The 23818-nt window shown below is 41.6% G+C and overlaps 1 protein-coding gene across 3 annotated transcripts in view; it reads right to left on the minus strand.

Annotated features, from left to right (window-relative positions):
* Positions 1–23818, minus strand: part of HAPLN1 (hyaluronan and proteoglycan link protein 1) — a 61103-nt gene that overhangs the window by 15546 nt on the left and 21739 nt on the right. Inside the window, exons 1-3 of one of the 3 annotated variants that reach the window (XM_041471107.1) lie at positions 15911–16010; positions 14112–14114; positions 2582–2953 (exon numbers count right to left, since the gene is read on the minus strand). In XM_041471107.1, the coding sequence (XP_041327041.1) occupies positions 2582–2953; positions 14112–14114; positions 15911–16010 (475 nt within the window). Of the gene's footprint in view, positions 1–2581; positions 2954–14111; positions 14115–14458; positions 14462–15910; positions 16037–23818 lie in introns of those variants that run through there. The other 2 variants (XM_041471105.1, XM_041471104.1) reach the window with 2 other exon arrangements.

Here is a 23818-nt window from a genome sequence, read left to right on the forward strand (position 1 = left end):
CAGTGTGCCATAGACCCAGAATTACTGGGTTTAGTCAACACAAGCAGGGATGACACTTGACTAAACTGAAACTCTCACCACTCTTATCTTACTTGAAAGGTTACATTTCACCATGAGGTTTTGCAAAGAAAATGTTCCTTCCAGTTTAAGAAACACCACAATGTGAGAAATGAACATCCTTACACCTGCCTCATGGGTGACAAAAATCACTGAAAAACCATTGTTCCTTATGTTAGCCAGACACTGTGTAAAATATATAAACTTTCATTTGAGAACAGGTTGGAACACACTTGGCTGAAGAAATATGATTCCTCCTCTACTTATGAATTTCCTTATTTTGGAGGAGGGACCCTGACCTTGTATCCAAGGCTGGTGCTGTATTACAAAACAGCAACAGTAAAAAAGGTAGAAAATCTCCTTTTTTAAAAACAAATCTCCCTTGTGTCATTGCATGCAGCAAAGAAATGATTTCTCATTGCTTTCCCACTGCAGCTTTAACCCAGTCATGAATTTCAGGTATGGATTTCTGCATGTGCACAAGCCTTTGTACCAAGCTTCAGGAAAACTTGCTCTGCTCCCACATCCATCAGCATCTCCCCTTCCCAGGCACAGCAGGAAGCATTCACAGCACAATCCCCTTGCTTTTAACAGCAGAAAAATAATGAACTTTTGCTGTAGAGGAAGCAAGAGCCTGGGCAGTGAGGAGAGCTGTTTCACTCAGGTAAAGCTGGGCCTGCCAAGAGGAATTTTCTCCCTTTGGGGGCTGAGCAGCCACTGCAGAGCCTGCCCCAGTGGAAGGGAGGCCAAACACAGGAGAGCTTTTGGCCAGCACAGAAGAATAAAGATTTTTCTCCTCCAGCTCATTTCTGTTTTCACTCATAACTGCTTTAGAGAACTTAAGCTAAATACGAAAATGTTCAGTTCTCTTTGTCTCATAAGTTTGAAAAGAAAAGGGTACATTCTTGTTACAGATTAATTATGTGGGGTGGAACAACCTAAATGCACTACCCCATGGCATGGAAACTGGGCAGGGTTTTCCTGCAATCCCAAACGGGAAGTTTTTGTGGCCTCCAGCTAGGAATGGGAGAATAGACGTAAAGAAGTGAACTATGTAAAACCCATTACGTTAATCTGGTTCCAAGAACCACTCAGACATTCTTAATGTGCAGGGTAGCTGTATCCTTTTTGCTCTTTTCCTTTTCCTTTTCCATTTTTCCTTTTCCTTTTCTTTTCCTTCTCCTTTTTTCCTTCTCCTTTTCCTTTTTTTTCCTTTTCCTTTTCCTTTTCCTTTTCCTTTCCCTTTTTTCTTTACCCCTTTTCCTTTCCCCTTTTTCTTTACCTCTTTTCCCTTCCCTTTTTTCTTTACCCCTTTTCCTTTCCTCCTTTCCTCCTTTTCCTTTTCCCTTTTATTTTCCCCTTTTCCTTTCCTTCTCCTCCTTCTCCTCCTCCTTTCCCCCTTTCTCCATTTTTCCATTTTCCTTTTTCCCTCCTTTTAAAAAATTTTTTTCCCTTTCCCTTCTTTCCCCTTTTCCTCCTTTTTTTTTTTTCTTTTCCCCCTCTTTCTGTACTTTCTCTTCTCTTCTTTTTTCTCTTTTTTTTTCCTTTCTTTTTCCTCTCCCTCTCTCAGGATCCCTCTGTTTACCCCAGAGGGATATACTCCTCTGGCATACACTTGCTAGTGAGTGTAAGAGTCAGTGATATGTCCTTATGAAACATTTGTTTACCTCTGTGTTCAGTGCAATGCTTTGGGAAAAAAAAAAAAAAAAAGAAAGGGTCAAACACTCTTTTCTGTGTATTGAAACTCATAAAATGTGTCTGAATTGCATAAGAAGTAAGGAAAGCTGAAATTTTGTCCTGTTTAAACCTGTTTCATTAGTTTTTCACTCTACGGTTCTCAAGAATAATGCTGAAGAAAATTATTAGACACAATATGTAGGAGTCATCCTGACAGGCAATATAAAAATCTAATTTATCTAATTATAAGGCTGGAAAATGCAAACCCACTGTCTCTAGATAACTACTGTAACTTTTTTTATCTTTAAAGGTACACTTGCATTTGCTTGATAATCTAAAATATCCTGAAGTTTGGTAAAATTGCCATTGTGGGGGAATTTGATATAATTTCACCTAGGTAAAAAGATGCAGCGGCTTCTGCAAAATGACAGGAGCAAATTAGAAACACGTGGAGCTCTCAGCACTGTGTTTGCTCATCCTTTCTTGGCTCCTCTCACACCAGGTCTGGCTGGAATTTGGATACGCCGTGGGCTAGCATAAGTTATAATAGCCATGATGATGGTCCAATTTATGATTGTTGCCAGGCCAGGATTCCCCAGAGCACAATGAATTCTGCTTCCTCAGCTTGCTGTAACCACTGATAACACACAAAATCAGTGATAAGACAAAATCACGATAAGACAAAATCAGTGATAAGACAAAATCAGTGATAACACAATATCGCCGATAACACGTCAGCGGTAATGCAATATCTGACAACACAACCAGCAGGAGGAGAGAAAAAAAAGCAGGAATTCCTTAACACCACATCAATCCCACTCCAGGTGTGCCTCAGGGTGTCACCTACCTTCCAAATTGAGGGTCACCACTGCCGTGTCATCCTCCAGCCCTTCGATCACCTCGCACTTGTACCTGCCGTAGTCCTCCAGCCTGATGTTGGCGATGACGAGCGAGGCGTCGTTCTCGCTGCTCTCCCGCAGGGACACCCTGCCCTGGTAGCTCCCGTAGCTCTTCCTGTGGTGCCCCATGGCCACGAACACGTCCACTTCCTTGAGGTAATCGTAGGTGAGTTTGGTCCACTTGACGCGGATTTTGTGGGTTCCTGAGCCGGCGGTGGAGGTGTGCTCATGGTAGAATTTGCATGGCAGTGTCACGTTGCCGCCGCGGTGGGAGAAGATTTTGGCTTGCTCTGCTACCACGAGGAGGCGGGGCCCGTTTTCTGTAGGATTGAAGGAGGAAAAGGTAAAAAAAAAAAGGTAAAAAAACCCCCCACTAAATTGGTTTGCAGTCTTCCTTTTACAGAATGGGTGTGGTCAATGGGTGGGGTGCCTTAAAAATGGGTGTGGTCAATGCTGTTGGTGCCTTAAGTTTCAGTTTTTGTATTTTTCAGATTGTGTGCTGCTTCAGTGTGCAGCTCTGAGCTTCATATTTAGTGTTAGCAAGTTCTCCTCCCAGGGTAGGTAGACTCTTTTCCCTTGGAAAAGAATAACAATTCCTTTTGGAAAAGGATAACAATTCCTTTTCCAGCCTGACCAAAGAAAACGGTTACAAGCTCCAGGCCCAAAAATTATAAACAAGTAAATTGAAGAGAGAAAAAACAAGAAGGATGGGACTGCATAACCTAAAGCTGTAATTGGATAATTAACTGCAGTATGCAAATGGAGCAGAACTGATAAAAGTGAGAGACCTTGTGAGCCCTCGTGCATTTTGGGGCCATTTTTGGTTCATCTTGGGTGCAGCCGTGGCTGGGCTCTTGTGCTGCCCAAGGACAGCAGGATTGTCCTGGGATCCATTGAGGATCCAAGGACAATCCAATTGGATTGGATCCATGGAATAATAATAATAATAAATCCCTGCTTTATTCTGTAACTCTGTCCAGCCTCTGCTCTAGGTCAGCCTTCACAAGGCATCACCAGCTGCACCTGCAGGATCACCACCCTGCAATCATTTTGGATCTGTTCAGTGATAAGGTTTATAAACTAGTTATAAATAATTATTTGCTCAGCTCAAAGCATCTCAGTGCCCCTCACACAGGCAGAGACCATCCTATATTCATATTGTGTAAATAGATTTACAGAGTTGTATTGCTGATGAATGCCACCACCCATAAAAGGCTCCAAAACACTTTTCATATTTTCCTTGTTCAAGAGTTGTATATCAATGCTTTATTTTTTATTTTCATAACTCAATTTTTCTGGAGGGATTCTGCTTATTCAGGCAGCAGCACACAAACTCCTTACAGTCTGAGATGCAGAGAATCCCACTCACAAAGCAGAAAAACCGTTTATGTATCAAACAGCATTATTTATGCTGACATGAAAAGTGTCAGCAAAAATCTAAAGTAGATATTTTAGGCATTTTTATTTGCATTTTATTCTAACTTTTGAGTATAAGTTCCTCTTCTGACCAGAGTAAGGAAGTCCAGTTGCTCTTCAAATGTAAAATCTGTTCCTCTGCTGCCCACCCTCTTCATCATTCCAATGTGGTTTTTCCTCATCTTTTTATCTGACCTCCTTAAAACTTGTCACTGTTTTGTCTTTTAGATTTTGATCTCACTTTTCATGCCAGCCTGTATATGACTGTCTGTCTCCTCTCCTCCTCACCCCAGGTTTCCTGCTTTCCTTCCCTCTAGCAGCAGATGTTGCCGTGTGAAATAATTTTGCTTAGGACAGTCAGCTGGGGCAGGTGCTCTGCCCAGCCCTGAGTCTCTGGGGATTTTACAGCCTGTGCTGCCTTGAGAAAACCCTGGAAAATGCAGATTTCATGTGCTAGTCAGCAGACGTACCCAAAAGTGAGAGTTTTGCCTCCTTTCAGTATCTCTTGCTTTGTTCCTCATGTGAATTTTGAACTTCAAACTGATTGAGCAAGCTCAGTGCTCCCACTGGGTTTTTTCTCCTTGACCCCTGATACAGTGGCCAAAACCCCCAATAAATCACCAGCTCACTGGGGAAGCACCACCAACCTCACTCTGCACTCACAGGCTGTGAAAATAGACTTTGCAACCCCCTGTGCATGTTCAGCAAGTCGATGTGGCTGCCCAAAAATGTGATTCCCCACTCTGAAGCCCGACCTGGCTCTCTCTAAATCCAGCAAAAGCTGCGGGTGAGCTCCCAAAAAACACAGAGGCTGCTGAGAGGATGGCCCTGTGAAGGCTAGCAGCAATTTTCTGGGTTGGTTCAGGAAAAAATTGATGGAAAAATGTCATCAGCCGGGGAGATGTGGGTGGCTGGAGGAGGGAAGGACTGGGGATGGATGGATGTGGAGCTCTCCATGGAGTGTCCATCCCACCCCTCCAGCTGTCTGCCCACAGCACTGCAGGAATCTCTGGTGTGCCCACAGCATGAGGGGTCTGCAGGGAGGCTTTTGGATCCCTCCAGACAGTCCCAGGCTCCTGAGGCCTGGTGACAGATCTGTGGTTAAACGAAATATCTGCCCAAACTGCAGCCCCAGCTGGATTTCCCTCTCTGCCCACTACTGCACTGAGCTGCACCCCAGGGAATGCAGAATTTTGTGTTTATGCAAGCATGTCTGAGGGTGGTAATTGCAAATGTGCATCTGCCTGGGGAAAACAGGTTTCCCAAAGGTACAGCTCTTTGTTGGGAGGTGCTGTGCCCAGAGCATTGTTGCTCCCTGCACAGGTCAGGGCTCAGCTTGCTCAAGAACGAGCAAATTTGAGTGCTGCAAGGTGTTTTGCCAGGGTGAGAGACCTTTCCCTGGTGAAAAACCAAAGCTGCAGAGCAAGTGGCCTACAGCCCCTTTGAAATGATGTTCTTTTTCGCTGCCCTCCTTTCCAGAGGCTCAGGGATGCTCCAATAATCCATCCTCCCCCTTGCCGAGGAGAGCATCCGAGGAGAGAGGTGATCTGAGGCAAGGCACCATGGAAAGCTTTACCAGCAGTTTCCACAGGAGGAGGAGGAGGAGAAGGAGGAAAGTGAAGACAGCCAGCACAGCTTGTCTGCAAATTTTCCTGTTTCCTTTGGGGACAAAGACGTTCCACAGTCCTCTGTCCACCTTGGGAGGAGAAATGTTATGCTTTGGGGTGGTTTGTTACCAAGAAATCTGATTCAGAGCTCTGCTATGTTGGGCCTTTAATGCCGAAATAGTCAAGTTAATAAATATTAGCAGAAAGGACTGGGGCAGGAGGGAGGCTCTGACTCAGTTAATGCTCACTCTTTCTAACAACTGTGCCTGTGCCAGCAGGGCCTGGAGGCTTGCCCAGAGCACTGTCACCTCTGACTCCAGCATCAGCATCCCAGTTTGGGGATGTTCCTCCCTGCTGGCGGCCTCCCACCTCCTCTGGCCCTCTGCAGCAGCCAGACATGAGTCTGGGGAGTTGTAAAGAGCAGAGGGGATGGTAAACTGGGAAGGGAAAGGAAAAAGGAAAAAGGAAAAAGGAAAAAAAAAAAAAAAAAAAGGAAAAAAAAAAGAAAAGGAAAAATGAAAGAGAAAAGGAAAGGAAAAAAGGAAAGGGAAAAGGAATGGGAAAATGAATGGAAAAATGAAGGGAAAGAGGAAAGGATAAAAAAGGAAAGGGAAAAAGAATGGGAAAGTGAAAGGAAAAATGAAGGGAAAAAGGAAAGGAGAGAGGAGAGGAAAGAGGAGGGGAAAAAGAAAGGAAAGGGGAAAGGAAAGGGAAGGAAAGGGAAGGGAAGGGAAGGAAAAGGAAAAGGAAAAGGAAAAGGAAAAGGAAAAGGAAAAGGAAAAGGAAGGAAAACATGGTTTTTCTCAAATATCTCCTTTGACCCCGGAGGTTCCAAGGGAGATGTGGCACCTGAAATGTTCCTCCACCCATAAGTTTTGCAAAAGCCAGTTCTTTTTTTTACAGAAAATGGGATGGTGTTCCCTTCTCACTGGAAAGACAGTGAGGCAGAAAGTTACATTGCTGCTGCTGCTTCTCCCAGATCTGGAGAGGAGGAAGGACCTCTGGCTTTCGAGGAAAAGCAGATGTCAGACTGGGGAACGAGGCACAGCTTGGGCTAGAAGACATGAAGGCAGCAGGGACTTGGGATTGAAAATGGGATGACAGGGGTTTGGCAAGAGGCCTAGAGGTCTTCATTATCCAGCAGCCAGTGAGAGCCAGGGCCAAATCTACCTAAACTGCACATTTTTGGGAGTGTGGCAGAATGAATGGTCTTGCTCTTCCTGGAGCTGAAAAAAAAAAACCAAAAAAAAAAACAAACAAACAAAAAACCACCAAAAAAAAAAAAAAAAAAACCCCCAAAAAAAAAAAAAAAAACCACCAAAAAACCAAAAAACCAAAAAAAACAACAACAACAACAACAAAAACAAACAAAACCCAAACCCCCAAGAAACCAAACAGAGAGCAAACCAGAATTCCTTAATTTAAAATATGTGATTGTCTCTGGTTTTACTGTTGTGAAACTGAGCTCAGAGGAGCAATGCATTCTTATTCCTGGGTTATCTTAGTGAAACTAGGGCTGATCTGTTATGAAATAGTGATGGGATAGTGACTGGTTTGAAGGGTGGCAGCTCCCTGGCTGCTCGCCTCATGGGCATTCTGATAAGGCTAGTCCTTGTAAATGAAATTATTTCTGTCTCTAAATGGCAGGAATATCTGGAAGGTGGCTGAAAGAAGGAAAAGGATGGGACTGAGTCACAGACCCCAGGGTGTCACTTGGGGAGGACAACACTTCTTCCTTCCAGAACTGCTTCCTTCAGAAATGCCAACAGAGAACTTGTGAGGTGAACAAAGAACTGTAAACTCTGAAACCCCTGGACTGGAGTGGGTTTAACCCTCATTAAGGAGCTGTCCTTGCAAACGGCACAGTTTGGATCTTGCCTGGGGACAAGGTCACGCGTGTCACTCCAGAGCCTCAGATAGTCAAGTTCAGTGGAAAAGCAGAGCTGGGCAGCTTCCAGCTGCTCCTTCTGCTGGGGACAGAGGTGACAACACCCTGGTGCTCTGGTCTCAGCTCCAAAGGCAGAATTGGGATGAGAAAGATTTCCCAGGTGGGGCTTTCCACCCTTCCAGGCATATTTGGCATGGTCAGGCAGGCAGCAGCCAAGCAGTTAGCACAGAACCAGGCCCCACTAGTGACTAATTTGCAGTATTTTTTCCACTCCTGCTTCCCTGCTATTGATTCTGACAGACTGTGGGCTTTTGCTAATCTTCTTGGAGCAGTTAGAAGGATGACAAAGGCAGCACAGAGAACAGAGTTTGTCCAGGATGCAGAAGATGTCCAGGACAGAGCACAGCTCTGGCAGCTGATTTCCCCAAGCTTCAGGGAAGAGCTGTCTGACAGAAATGAAAACTCACTCAAAAAGTTGATTTTTGGGCTGGCTTTGCTGTATCTCAGCAGCGCCAAATACAGTATGAACTGCAAAGGAAAGGATATTTTGCTACCTTAAATGAAAAGGCACAGTCTGAGTACCTGTTCTGTCCTCCTCTTCCTCCTCCTCCTCTTCCTCTGTCCATTTCTAGCCTTGGTGTTGGTCAGTGTGATGCCCATTTCAAGGACAGCAAGGGGGACTTGCTCTGTTGGAGCTCTCACTTCAGTCTCACCTGCTGCCTTATTGGTTTAGCTCCAAATTTTACTGCTGGACATGTTTTAAAGTTTGTTTGTCTTTTTGATTGTGGGCTGATTATTGGGTTATGTAGTGAATTTCTTTCTTTTTTGTTTGTTTTTTTTTGTTTTGTTTTTGTTTTAGTTTTTGGGGTTTTTTGTGTTTGGTTTTTGTTGTGTTTGTTTTTTGTTTGTTTGTTTGGGTTTTTTTGTGTTTTGTGGGGTTGTTTGGATTATTTTTTGGGGTTTTTCTTGTTTTGTTTTGCTTTGGGGTTTTTTTTTTATTTGTTTTGTTTTTTTGGTTTTTTTCCCTGTTTTTTGGGGTTTTTTTTTTGTTTGGTTTTTTTCCTGTTTTTTTTTTGTTTTTTTTCCTTTTTTTTTTTTTGTTTTTTTTCCTTTTTTTTTTTTTGTTTTTTTTCCTTTTTTTTTTTTTGTTTTTTTTCCTTTTTTTTTTTTTGTTTTTTTTCCTTTTTTTTTTTTTGTTTTTTTTCCTTTTTTTTTTTTTGTTTTTTTTCCTTTTTTTTTTTTTTTTTGGGGTTTTTTTTTTGTTTGTTTGTTTTGTTTTATTTTGATTTTTTTTATGTGTGTGTGTTTTAATTATACTTTTACTGTGGGTTTTTCTCCTAGTTTTCTTATTTTTCTCTCTTAACTGGGTTCTGCACACCAGAATGTTGCCAAGCCAGCCTTGGAGGGCCAAGAACACAGTGTGGGGCAGAGAGGATGAGTCACACCACAGCCCTTGGCAAACAGCTTTATCTGCCTCATCCACCAGGAGTATCCACAATCTTATGCTGAGCTGGCCACAGAAATTGATTATTCCAGCATTTTCATGGAGTGCCTCACAAAGTGACAGTGGAGGAAAAGATGTGCATTTTTACAGACGGGAAAAACAAAGTCATAAGCCAGGGATGACATTACAGAAGAGTTTTGTCAGATAAATTCATGTATTCCCTAAATGTCCCACACTGTTAGCAAGCCCCTAGCTTAATATTATCCTGTGCCATTATGTTTTAAATAAACAGAGTTGTTTCTGGCTTTCTTGTAGTGTTTCCAGGGACTTGAGCTCATGCTAAAATATCCTCACTCTTCCCACAGCAGTGGCAAGTTGTTACCCTCAATTTTTTTTTTTTAAACTAAAATTTTACTTAAAATTAATAAATAATTTCTGTGACAACAGTGCCTCCTGTTTTCTGTAATATCTAGAGAAGTGCGTTATTGATGAACTAATATATGGATGTATCACTCAAAGAATGCTGAGGAAAAGCATGAGGGAGAATCACAAACATGTTTTGCACATAATGAACATTTTTTCCTAAATGTATTTTAACTAGCTACCTTTTTACTTCTGTTTTTTGGGAAAAAAGTGATTGAAAATCTTCTATCTATCATCTGTAAGACTGGTAAAATATGTGGATTTTTTTGGCTGAAGAACTAATGCAGTTTTGCTGTGTCATGAGAAAGAAAAGGCCAGGATCCACCTCCCGTGTTCCTGCCTCTGAGCAGACAGGATAGAACACCCCCAACACACTCCTCTTAAGTTTTGATATAAAATTGGTAAGAGAAATGCTAGATAAATCTTACTCAGAAGCTTCAGTTTCCAAATAATAGTACAGCTGAAAACGCCTGGTTTATATAGGGCAGGGAAGAAATCTGTCTTTGTAAAAAAGACATTACAAGGCTGAGATAAAGCATTTTTCAGCTGATTCCATCTCCTCAACTTGAGTAACACATTGAGGGGGGAATTGTTAAAGAGAACATATTAACTCAGGTTTAGGTTTCTAGGAGACCTAAGAGCACATAAAACCAGCAGGGAAATAACAAACTTCATCTCTTCCAAATTATTGCCTTAAATGACTTCTAAGTGTGTTTTGCTTGGGTGTAGATAAATTTCATGGAGATCAGGTGTCACAGAGCAGAGCAGAAATCAAGGCAAAGTCTCTGCACTCCTCCCTCACAGAAGTAAATCTTCATGGGTGGCATGAGGACTGTTTGACAAAACCAAAATATTACACAGAAACCGCATGGAGCCCTTCCAGTCCCTTAATCACCCCTAAATGCTATTTATAAATATGGAATTCCACTGACGTAACCAGCAAAGGCAAATTAATGATTTAAATTCGTGTTCCACCTGTGAACCCTTGTGTCTCTGTAGTAATATTTTTTTTAAATAACCCAAATATCCTGGCACCCGTCAGTTAAGGTCTGCTCCAGAAGATACAGTCCAGGATGCCTTCAAGGAGAGAACATATCTGTTTTCATTTTCATTTTTGGTTTTGTTTTTGTAATTTTTGTTTGTTTGTTTTTTGGGGTTTTTTTTTTTGTTTTTTTGTTTTTTTTTTTTTGTGGAATTTCTGGAGGTGAAATTTCTTCTCTCTTCTGACTTTTCTATCCCCTGCAGTGGCACCAGGCCATGATCTGAGGAGGGAAGCAGGTTGTGTGGAAATCAAAGAAAAAGCTCAATTGCAACAAGAGACAGGAAAATGCATCGTGGCATGGTCAAAATTGTCCTGAATGGCAAAACAAAAGAACAAGGAAAAAAAACAAAAAAGCCAGACATAAAGCAGAAAACACAAAGGCAAGGAAATGGAAAGAAATGTCAGTGTCATGGAAAATGGAAAAATGCAGAAAGGTGGAAAGAAGGAAAAAGTCAAAAGTAAAGTAGAAAAGCTTGAAGATAATCAAGATTATCTTGAGCAGATAAGAATTAGTGTAAAAGGTCAGATGAGCAATGCATTTAATCTTTTATCATGTTTTTGCTTGGCCCAGAAACTCTGTTCAGATTCTTACTCTCTGTTGGTGCTGACTTGACTTGAAGGAAAAGAAGTGGAGTGTAAATAAAACTGGAGAATAAATTGGTCAAAGATTTCCCCTGCTTTTGCTATTGGTTAATTGATTTAACTAATTTGTATGTGCTTAGGGTTTTTTTTGTTGTTTGTTTGTTTATTTGTTTGCTCCAATGGTGCAGCATTTAAATTTTTCTGCTCATTCAGTGTTGAAATATTTTTCTAGTATGTATAAATAAATCTGTGCAGAGATCTTGATAGGCAAAGGGGTGCATGCTTGCACCTCAAACACAGCAAAATGAATATGAATATGAATTTATTACATTCAGAGGAAAGCTAAAATGTGAAATTTGATGCTCCACGAACCAAACTTTGTGTTCCCATCTCTGCCTTTTCTTGTGCTTCTACAACCTGACCATACTGGAATAAAATTAAAGGCTCTGGTTCCCCTTAGGTAATTAATTCAGGAATTACTGTGGTGGCTTAGTCAACTCTGATTATTTTTCAGAGCAGCTACACCCAGGAGAGTGCCCTTATCTCTGAGGGGAGCTCTGTCTTTTTTTGGATAATTGGTCAGAGAGCAGCACCATGGGCAGCTCAGAGAGATGGACAAAGTGAGCACTGAAAGGAGCCATCCTCTCTCAAAAGTCAGAGGGGCTTTGCAGGTATTCAGGAGAAAAATCTGAGTTTCTAATTACATTGCTGTGCTGGGGGCAATGCTGTTTTCTTGTGGTGTGGGGACACTTCAGCCCCATTTTTACACTCACCAGATTATTTCATTTATGGTTGTGGCTTTTTCTGGAGAGTGAAACTGGTGTCTCCCTAAGGCACACGGGGTTTTTCTGGGGTGTGGGGTTTCTGTTTTGGTTTTTTTGGTTTTTAGTTTGGTGTTTTTTTTTTTTTTTTTTTTTTTTTCTTTTTGTTAGGCAGAAACTATTTTAAAACTTGTAACAAAGAATTACTTTTTAACAGAGTGTGTAGTGCTAGAAAGTAATTTAGGTTGGGGTTTTTTTTGTGGTTTTGGGTTTCTTTTTTGGTTTTTTTTTTGTGTTTTTTTTTTTGTTGGTTTGTTTGTTTTCTTTTTTTCTTTTTGTTTTTATTTTGGTTTTTTTTTATTTTGTTTTGTTTTGTTTTGTTTTTGCTTTTTTTTTTTTTTGTTATGAGACTGAAATGACAAACTACCAGAGGAAGGGGATAGAGTCAAGCAGCCTGGATAAAAGAGCAGCCTGACCAAAACCATGAAATCCACCACAGGCTTCAGCAAAGAAAATAAAGCCACAGAAGACATAAAATGCAGCTTTTCACAGAAATACAAATTTTATAAATTTATGAATTTTGTGCATAGTGGAATAAAACTAAAGGAGAGGAAAAAATATATACTAAAAACAATTGGGACAGAGGAAATAAGCTGAAAACACCGCGAAAAGTTGGGATGTAAAACTGTCTTGCAGTTTTTGAAGTTGTGACCTGTTGTAGTCCAAATTACCTGTATTAACCAACAAGGAGAGAACCAGAAGCTGGAACTGACACTGCCAGCAGGAGCAGAGCTGCTGATGAAACCAGGAAATCATTTCCAGAGAAAAACTGAAATATTTAAAAGAGAACATAGACACAGACCTGTGTCTACTGCAGTGTTAGACACTGGGAAAGTGCTTAGTAAAAATAAAGAAAACTCTCTTTTCCAGAGAGTGGACACTTGAAAGGCAGAGCTCTGTGTCCATGAAAGCAAAGTATAATTGCAGAACAATAACAATTTATGAAGCATTCTTTGTTCTGGTTGACAACTATTGAGTTTGAGGGGCGTGTCATGAGATTTTACACTGATGGAGGGGCAGAAAATTGGTGTACCCAGGCCTACAGGCACTGCTGTGGCCTCACCTGTCACTTTAGGACAGCACCGGGTGTTCCTGGACAGCAGCAAAATAACAAATTCGTGTAAAGAAAGTAATTCAACCATTAGCCAGTTAATTAGTCTGACCTCAGCAGCAAACAGGACTTTAGAACAAATTCTGAAGGAAAGTTGTTGAACAACAGGAATAGAGTCAGCACTAGAAAGAGGGATAAGGCTAAGCAGATATTTGCCAAAGAAAGTCAGAGTAATCTGATATCAGGTATGTAATAAAAACAAATGTATAAGGCTAAGGAATGTGATATATCATTTGCTTGGACTTCATGGAATTGAATGATATGGAAAAAAAATATAAAAAAGGCCAGTGAACTGCCTTCAGTACAATGTATCTAATATTTCCACTAATTTTACCTTATAAAGTAATTGTGGCTTTAGGATAAATAACATTTTCATTTGGTTTACTAAGCAGCACTGAAGGGAGGAGAGTGGGCATTTAAAATATTTGAAGAAGGAAGGGTGGGAAAAGTAACATTTAATGCTGAATGCAAAATTCATCTTTTTGAGTGTGAAAAATTATTGATATAGATCTTGTAGCTGTTAATTTCAAGTGGCAGTGAGGGAGACTGACTGCTGAATACTGCCTGTCACCACAGACTATTGATTAGCACTTCAGCACAGCTGGGAGCAGCAAATTTGGTCCAAGGTCTGAAGAACAAAGCATTTTTAACCGGAAAACAGAAATACTGAGGCCAAACAAAGATTTAATCTGGAATAAAGCCCTGGCTGGGTGCACTCAGGGAGTCAGAATTCAGATGAGAACCAGTGTAAAGATGAATTCCTGATGTTTACAGGTTGCAATACACAATTAGGACAGAAAACAGGAGGTAATACACTTGGAGAAGAGTTTGAAGAAGCACACTCGGTAGCTGTGGGGATATGGTGTTATTGATGTTTTAAAGTCAGCCTCAAAGAAGAAGAAATATTATTGGAAACCAAAGAACAGCAGCATTAGAAGCATAAGACCATAAAATAAATGTGGAAGATTTTGTGATGTGAGTGTTTCCCACGTCACAAAATTAGGATGCAGAACACTTTCACAGTAAGAAGACCTGAAACCCAGCTTTTTAACAAATAAAACTCAGCCTACAGGAGGTTACATGATGCAAAGAATGGGGAATATAACACAGTTTCCTCCTCTGCCTCAGGAAATCCCTTTCACACCTTCTGTAATTCCAAGGCATTCCCAGGCATGCAAGCCTGGCAGAGTTTAGCCACACATCTCCTGGGTTTCAGCTGTGGAGAGGGATGCTGGATTTGTTAATGTGATTTAAAAAACTACCTGAATGTCTTCTACAATGTTCCCTGATCTCATCCTATCTCCAGGTGTAGATTTATCTTTTTTTTTTTTTATTATTTTTTTTTGCAGCACTGGGCAGAGAGGGATCCCAGCCCTGTGGGATTCCACAATGCAGAGGGGAATGGCAAAAACCAGAAGCAAAAAATGCCACGTCCCCATCACTTTCAGTCTCTTTGATTTGGGGTCTGCCTGTGCATTTCAGAGCCTGAACCAGCTGGAGGACAGGGCTTGTGGTAGAGCTCAAATTTAAATCTTTATCCAGCTCTCCTTCAAGGAATGAACTCCTGAGGGAGAGGTCAGATTTCACAGGGAGGGAGAAGGATTCACCTTGAAACTTCTGTCAGCTTTGAACTGTTTGGGTTAGTAACAATTGGCATATATGACTCCTATATGAAGGGCTGAATATCACACTAATTTCATTTTCCAAAAAAAAACCAAGCTCAGAGACAAAAAGCTGCATTATACAAGGAAAAGCAAAATATATGCTTATTAGACATGGATGTCTGATAAATTTGCCCTGGGAAACAAGTGCTCATCATCTCAGAGCAGTGATAGATCCTCATTTTACATTTGACAACACATTCCTTTGACCTTCAGGCTGAGTCTCCTCAGAGGGAGAGCAGCTCTCTGCTACTCCTTGCCTGACCTTGACAATCCCTGCTTTAATAGGTACAGGGTGCCTTTAACTTCTGTGCCTCTCCTGTGGACTCCTGAACGTTCAGCCCTTTCCTGGTACCCTGCTCTAGCCTGGTAATTGATATTTACACAAACAGCACAGTTTTCTGGCTGTTGAGAGAAATAAATCAAACTTTAGAAAGAGAGAGAGGGAGTGAGAGAGAGACAGAGAGAGGAGGGGCAGTAATTCTGCATTTCTTAATTTTGCAAAATTAATTTTAGCCAGGCTCAGGGAAGGTAGGGGTGAAAGCAGGAAAATCCCTGCTCATTCTGCCTGTCCTCACTGCATAAACCCCCTGATTCTTTTTTATGCAGGATAACCCTCAATGACTGAAGCTGGGACTGGAAAAACAGCTGCATTGTGCTGCAGGCTCAAATCCTGCCACAGCTACAATCTCTGGGACTCAAACATGAACCAAACAGGATTCTGCAGAAGGCCAGGATAATATTTAGTGTGAATTAAAGGTATGAGGAAAGGCACATTTCTTTCAGGGTAAGTTACTTTTTTTTTTTTTTTTTTTTAACCAGTTTACATTGCCCAGTTATGATCTCTGATGTGCTGAGCTTTTTAAAATAAACCAGAGCAATAAATATCTGTGCTGTGGAGAACTGTGTATGGCAGACCTCTTAAAATCAAATCTATTCTACAATAAACTGAAGTATTTCAACCCACTGCAGTTGTTTATTACTTTAGGATGCATGCTTTTCCTCTTTGCCTTAAATCATGCTGTACTTTACTCACCAACCTTTGCAAGGTTGTGACTAAGTGCTGTTAAACAGTGCAACTTTCTTTTTTTGGCTTTTCTTAGGAGAAACAATAGTGCAATAGAACCAGAAAAGAGAACATTTGGTCACCAGTAATACAAGTATTTAAAAAACAGTGTGACAGCATTAAAAAAATAAAAAGTAAATTAAGAATAATTAAGCACATTATTCTGTTTCCCTCAGCAATATGAAGATATTGGTATTTTCTCACTTATTTCCTTACCTTGAATGTGAACAATTCTTTCATGCTCCTGACTGGAGTTGCCAGGGTGAGGTTCAGCCCAACAGGCAGAGATCAGCACCAGAAAAAGTAGAGTCTTCATCTTTACAGCCAAAAGAATCTCCTTCACTGTAAGGGCACCACAAGCAAAGAGGATTGTGAATTTTTTTTTTTTTTGGAACCTTTTACAGTGTTGCACTGCACAACTTGTTAGAGCAGTGATCTTATGAGGGTTTGGATTGTTTTTTTTATTAATGTATTGAACCCACTCAGCTGGCAGAAGTTACAACAGCTGCTAATTTTTTAGGCATGAATATTGGACCACTTTATTGTGGACTTTAACTACGTGAAACTGGCAATCCATATTTAACTCTGCTTATACAGAAATGCAACCAGAAAAAAAAAAAAAAAAAAAAAAAAAAGAAAGTGCACAGACCAATATTCCTAAGGCAAACTCCTTGCAAGACCACACACAAGCAGTACCTGTGTTTCAAAAGAGGTTCTGGTGTACTTTTGATTTTCCAGACCTACTCTAGATCTGCTCCGCAAATACAATTAAAACAATCAAAGCTCTATCACTGTATCTATATCCACTGCATGATGCAATCTGCTGGTGATAGTTTTTCAAGATTAAAACAATCTTCTTCTGGGTTTTGGCATTTCAATCAAGTCTGCAGCTTAACTTAGCGGTCAGGGTGGCAAATTTGCCCGAGCTAAGCAGTAAAGATGACAAAACATTTATTAGTCTGACTAAGGAAGATCAATTCTACTTCAGATCCACTTACCATTTTAAACAAAAAACGCCTGAACACACAATGAAATGTTTGAAACCATGCACAAAGTAGGTTAGAGTTGAATATGCTACCACTGCAGTTGCCCTGATTGATTTTTCATTCATTTCCACCTAGAATGCTGACGCACTGACTGAGTGTGCCAGGTAGGGTCTCTGCAGTCAGCAGAGCTCAGCGCTGCAGGGAAAATCTCTGCCAGCCTCTGAGAAGTAATTAGGCAAATGAGGACCTGAAATAGAAAAGGAGGCATAAAATACAAGAGGTTTTGTGTGGAGGGTTTGGGCTGCTGTTGTGTTTTGTGGCTGTGGTTTTTGTAAATCTGATCCCTTGAAATAAAAGGGAGCTATTTCCCAACTTTGCCTTTAAAGAGAGTAGGATTCCCCCCTCCCATATCAAATAGTGGTGGCATTATTAATATGATTTTTTTTTTCTCAAATGCACAGAGATAAATATTTCCTCCTTTTTTTTTCTCCATCAGAGATAGAAACGCATAAAATTTACAGAGTACTCCGTCAAAACCAGGGTCTAGGTGTGAGTTCTGAAAGCAGTCCCCTAACCCCAAACAGACACCAGCCCTGAAGTGCTCCAAGTCCAGATCTAAACGCTGTAACCCGAACCAACCTCTGCTGGAGACTGAAATGCAGAAATGCTATTGCCATTTTTCCATATCAGAACATGCACGTTTACTTGCCTGCCCTTCCATTTCTTCACAGCCAGCTTGGGTGGGAGCTCAAAACCAACTCAGCATCCCTTAATCCTTCCTGTGGAGTGCCTAGAGGCAGGACAAGTGCTGGCTGCACTCTCTTTCCCAGGTGGTCCACGCTCAGTAACTCCAGCCTCAGCCACTCCCTCTTTCCTGGAAAGCCTGGGAGGATGGTGACCTCCATCTGGGACAGCAAGGACAGATGTGGCTCCCTCTAGAGCACATCAGCCCCAGCCTGGGCTCAGGGAGGGTCACTCCAGGCCAGCTGGGTGCTCCTTCTGATGCCTTAAGATTTAAGCATTTATATTTTTCAGATCCTGTGTTGCATCAGTGGATAACTCTAAGCTCCATATACAATGTTAGTTCCTGTCTTCAGATTTTGGTCAAACAAGATAATTCCTCTGGGCCTGAAACTCAAGGGCACCCTACAGTCTCAGGCCCTGGAAGTATAAACAAAAGTGAATTAGGGGGGAGCAAACTGGGCGGTAAATTACTTCATTACTTAAAGTTGGAATTGGAGGATTAACCCCTGATATGCAAATGGACCAAACTTATAATTGTGTGAAAAACTCATGACCATCGTCCACCTTGGGTGCGGCCTCTGGGAGGCTCCTGACTGCCCAAGCTGCACCTATTGAAGGTCTTTAATAAATACCCACTTTATTGTATTAATCTTGTCCAGCTCTGCTCCAGGCAGCCACTCCAAGGCCTGACTCCTGCACGGTGTCACCGCTGGCCTGGCTGCCTGGGGCTGCAGGGGACATTAGTGTGACCCACCCTGCCCTGTCCCTCACAACCCCACACCCTGTGTTCCCTCTCAGACTGCAAAATCCTCTAGGTTTGGGGTCTGGGGTGGCTTTTTTTTTTTTTTTTTTTAATTTTTTTTTTTCCTTTTTGGCTATTGGCTAACTTCTGACAGTTCTTTTTTATTAATGATTTTTATTGATTTAGACATAGTCTGTTTAGCAACAGAGATTTGATTGGGAAGGCAAGGTCTGTGGGAGCATCTCACATTATTCCCATCTCCATCTGCAGCGTGGAGGCAAAACCTCTGTAAGTGAGGGAAAGCCCACAGGGGCTCTACAGATCAGCCTTAGAAGCTTATTTTGACTTCTAGCCACAAATCTGCCCTTTTTTTTTTGTGACAGGAAGCAGCCACAGGGCCTTTCTTGGGCACAGCAGCCCCTTCTGTTCCAAGCAGTGTGTGCACAGGCCCTGCCGAGGAGTGAGGGATATTTCACCTCCCGGTAACACGGATAACAAGCTCCACACGTGCCTCCCTTTCCTTCCCGACACTGATGGGGGGAAAACTCCTCCACGCAGCACCACCTGGGGATGATTTCCACAGCAAATAATTTCAGCACGAAGGATGTGGTAGCGTCACACAGGCAGGGTGAGAGGCAGGCCGGTGCTGACCTGGAATTCTGTTTTTCCTTTCCCTCAGGGTCCAGCTGGACAATCCCACGTGTCACAGGCATGGCTAAAGATCATCACACAGTTTTGGGTTTTTTTTTGAAGGGGGCGGGGGGAGGGATTTGCCCAAGATGGTGGCATTTTTAGATTTGTTAAAAGGCAGAGATTGTGAGGAACGACCTGGTGCCACTCTCCTCCTGGGATTCCCCACGATGGGAATGGGGGCACTGAGCCAAGGCAAAGTTACCAGGCCAAGAATCCGACCCCTGGTGCTTTGTAGGTTATCCAAAAGGCAATTAGCCAGAGGAATTCACATCCTCAGCCTCTAGCCAAAGCAATAGAAGTCAGACTCCATTACTGCACTGGCCTGGGAGGACCTCAGGGGAGACATGATAGGTGTGGATGTTTTCATATTAAAATTAATAAAGTCTTGGCTGGGACTAGGCGATTTTTTTTTTTTTTTTTTTTTTGGTAAGGAATGGTAAAGATTAGTCATACTCAAGAAATTCACACTGGTTTCAATTACTGCAGTTTATGAATCTGCTATCTCCCTGGACAGGCACACAAAGAAGCTGGGAAGCAGTTTTAAAGGGAGAACCTCAAGGCTTAGGGAAGTGTTCAAGGTCACTGTACACTCAGCGTTTAAATTCTCCAGAACTGCTCATTCTCAGATACATTTTGAAGTTCTGACATTAATCACCATTTTTAAAATACGTACCTTAATTCATCTACTACTGGGGTATCTAAAAGGCTGTAAAGCACCAATTTTTGTATTTCAACATAATAATCTGAGAGTTTACAGAATGCTTTCAGGCAATTTGGCTGCATCAGTGACAAGCGTCTCTCTGAAGGGCAGAGCACTGAAAAGGAGCATTACCTACCAATGTCTGTTTTGAATAGAATAACATATTTCTTATTTACTTTTGCAACTGCTGTCTAGCTGCAGAACATGCAAACATCCACTGTGTGAGGACAAGGGCCACCTACCTCAATATTCTCTCTCTGGCAGTAGTTAAAAGCCTTTAAAGTGGAAAGATTTTTTTGTTCACAGAAGTTATTTTTTGTTTTATGTGAAGAGGTGATGATTTCTTACACCAAATGTTTGTTTCCCTGAGTTGGAAGACCTGTGGAAGCCTGAGCTGAAAATGGCACAAGAGAAACCCAAACTCCTTGGGCAGAAACAGGGAGCTTCCTAATAAACTTTCTGCCTTTCTGTGGAGTATTTTGAATTTAGCACACTGAGGCTCAGCCACTAAAGGAATCAGTGGCACCTAAAACAGGCAACAGCATCAATAAAGTCAGTCTTGATAATTTGGGGTTGGAATAACCCAAAAATCTGTTATTATTCACACCTATGCACAAACCTACTGTATAATATAAGCCTTTACAGGCTCCTCTCTGTGGAGCTGGTGTTAAACAAAGAGAAATATCTATGAACAGAACAAAATGTGTGTATTTTCAGGGAGATGGTGCCAGCAGCAGTATTTCTCTCATCTTTAGGCACTTCTGGTGGGTAATAGAACAAGAAGACCAGTCCAGGCAGTAATCACACACTCCCTTCAGCAGCTTTTCTTAAAACTGGTAACTTGGGGCAGAACACTTCAGTCCAGCTGATTAAACAGATTTCTGCTCAGTCCCAAGGCTGCCAGAGATCAAATCTTATCTGTATGTGATCTATTTGATCTGCAAGATCAAACCTCATCTGTGTGTATCTTATACCCCTGGGCTTTGGCAGCTGAGTCAAACCAGGAGAATGGAATTAATCTGCAGATTGTGGGCACCTGAGCTATTTTGTCTGTGCACAAAATGTTTACATCCCACCCAGAAGCCCAGACTATTGTCACAGTCAGTGGAAGGGAGGTGTGTGTTTGACTGGCCTGGGATGACTTCTGTCCGTCCATTTTTGTTTTTTCATAACCTCCATCTCCTCCAGAAACCTTCCATTCTCCAGAGACAAAAGTAAAGCCTTCACTTCCAGCTACAGACTTGAGACCTCAGTTCCCCAAATCTGATGAAAATCCACTTCTTGCCACGACTACCCTTACAATGCCTACTCTGGATTCTGCTTTTCACTCATTTTGCTAAAACAACTTTTTTTTTTTTTTTCCTCCTTGAAAAAGTCCCCCAGGATGATGGAATCAAGGCAGGACAGACTCAGCAGACTGATCCCCAGGCTAAATTGTTCTTGCAAAATAAAACTTGCTGGTGCCTTGGTAAAAAAAGAAAGAACAATTGGTGGCGTAGGAACGATAATATTTACACTCCCTATTAGGATGACTAAAAGGTCACATTCCAAGGCCTCCTTCTTCCTTGGTACTTCAGTATTTAAGGCAATTTGTGAGGCTGGGTGAGATTTGGGGCCATCTGAGGTGGCAGACAGTTGCTGTCTGGAGAACAGGTTGTGATGGTGTCTCTGCAGCCCTGGGCAGAGCAGCTCAGTGCAAAAGCAGCAGGACACCCCAAACACGTCTGGAATCCCCTGCAGCCCAATAATTTCCCAGGAGGAATGCTGATAAACTACTTGCAGAGAGAAAGAAAATGGCCTTTACGTGCCATTGAAGTGCCTGCCTTGCACCAGATATGGAATTTATTCCAGAAACACAGGGTAAAAGCAATTCTGTAATTATTTGTAGGGTAGAGTCAAGGTATGTGGTGTAGAAAATTTGGTATTCTAGGTTTTAAATACAATCAGGGATAAAACAAATGTGCTTTAAGATCTACCCTGGAAGGAATGCTGTTCATTCAGTGCCTCCATTAATTTTGTTTCTTGAGGTTTTTTTGAGTTTTTTTTTTGTTTGTTTGTTTTGTTTTGGGGTTTTTTTGTTGGTTTGGTTTGGTTCGGTTTGGTTTTTTTATTTTAATAATGCTCTGAATAAACATGTTTTTATTTCAGGATTTTGGATGTTTTTGCTTAAAGCATGACAGTGGGATGTTCTTTGATAAAACAGAAAGGCAAAATTGCTTTTTTGGACATATTCTTTTGCAGTCCCTTCCTTTAGAGGAAGTTTTTCTTCAATTTCCACTTATCAGTGGCCTTCAAAAAATTGAGAGCTGTCTTTCCAGACAGATTGTGTTTGTATTCTGACACTTTCTTCAGCAAAAAGCTCTTCTTGAGCATACAAGCATGGAGGTCAGTAGAAAACTTGATCTCTGCCCCTCAATTTCTTTGCCTTTTGGTCAAATTTACAAAATTGGCTTTTTTCTCAGGGCTTTTCTGCTCCCCAGGCCCTGTAACTACACTTTTTCCTCAAGGTGATTTCCTGGTGGCAGGAATATTTCCCACTGCCCTGCAAAACTTCTGCAAGTCCTTGGGAATTTCTGCCAGGGTTTTGGGTGTTTCTGGTTCTGCCTGTTCTTTCCTGCATGCTTGGATTTCTACAGGGTCATGAATATCTTAATTTTCTAGTGCTCTATCCCCCTGCCAAAGGTGAACATAAGCTGGGTGCCTGTCTTCTTTAGACAATTAAAAAAAAATCTCATCTATCAAATAACATTAGGCAGTTTCTTACAAACTGTTACCTTAATTTCTTTACAATATTATTATATTATTTTATCATTTTAATTGCTGTCTTTGGGAGCTTGAACTGTCTTTCTGTCCCTAAACTAGTTGTTCCAGATGTCATTATTTAAATTGACTAATTAGTCCAGTCCACCCCCTTTTCTAATTGGTCAGACGGAATTTTTGAGGATTTTGTGTGCAGTGAAAAGGCAAATAGTTTACTCAAAGCCTATTCAGGCTAGTGGACATTTTGAAATTTAATTAATTAGGATGAGACTGGGATATCTGAGTAGGGAGGATCTAGGGGTGGTTCCCACTATCAATTTTCAGGTAACTGGGCACCACAGCAGCACCACTCTCTAGATTCTGCCAGGCACAGCACCCAGGATGACAAGAAATGGAGTTTTTTTCCCTAAATTGTAGTCCCATTTAATAGTTTTTTGTGGTGAGTGGTTGATCATCCCCCCCACAACCCATGCCATGTCTCCCCCCAGAGACCTCCCAGCCACTGAAATAATGATGGGGCTTTGAGCCAGACCTCAAAGATGATTATGCACAATCTAAACCTTCTCCAGTTCCCACCAAATACATGTAAATCCTTGGTGGAAAAACTGTTATTGCACATGGGAAAGACAATCAGCCTCCAACACCAACAAGCCCCACCCCCCCAAAAGGACAGAGAAAAGTTCTTTTCTGGAAACATGGCAAAAATTAATGAATTCAAAAGCAAGACAGGTAAGCCACTTACTGACACTCTTTGTACAAATTCTGTGTCACTGCAGGCAGCTGGTTTCCAAACTCATCTCAAGCCAAGTGATCTGATCATCACTTCAAATTTACTCCTAGACTTTTTGCTTGGGAAATATTTTAAAAGTCACAGGAATGTTAGGGAACTGTCCATGCAATGATAACAATCTGCGTTGTAGAAATGGGCCAGGTACTCTCTGCTCCCTCCAGGGCAGGAGCAGCATCTCCTTTCTGACCCACATTTCATGTGGGGGAGTCCCCATTCCTTTTTCCCCAGCCAAGCTGGGTGTACCAGCAACATAAAAATTAAAATTAAAAAAAAATAACAGTGTCATCACATCCTTCAAGGATACCACTCTGTGAGAGAACAGATGCACTGCCAGACTTCCTGAGCAGGGGCTGGTGCCAGCCTGCTGTAAGGAATTACTAGCAGTAAAACATTCGTGTCATGGGTCCTGGTGCAGAGCATAAAACAGGACTCCTTGTCCAGCCAACCATGAGCATTCAGTCCTGTCCTCCCTCTTTTTTTTTAATTTTTTTTTTTTTTTGTCTTGTGGTCTGAGAACTGCACTGTCTGCACTCTCAATGTCATTGAGGATGACTTTAAGAAGCCACTCACTTTCATGAGGAAATAACACCAATGGTACAATGCCCTGCACATTTTCACACTGAAAATTTGAAGATATTTCCGCCTTGCCAATGCAAATCCCAGTCGAATCATTGCTTCTGAGAAGGGCAAACACTTTAATTTTACAGCA

The sequence above is a fragment of the Pyrgilauda ruficollis genome, unplaced genomic scaffold (assembly GCF_017590135.1).
Source record: "Pyrgilauda ruficollis isolate IOZ18807 unplaced genomic scaffold, ASM1759013v1 scaffold256, whole genome shotgun sequence".
Taxonomy (NCBI): domain Eukaryota; kingdom Metazoa; phylum Chordata; class Aves; order Passeriformes; family Passeridae; genus Pyrgilauda; species Pyrgilauda ruficollis.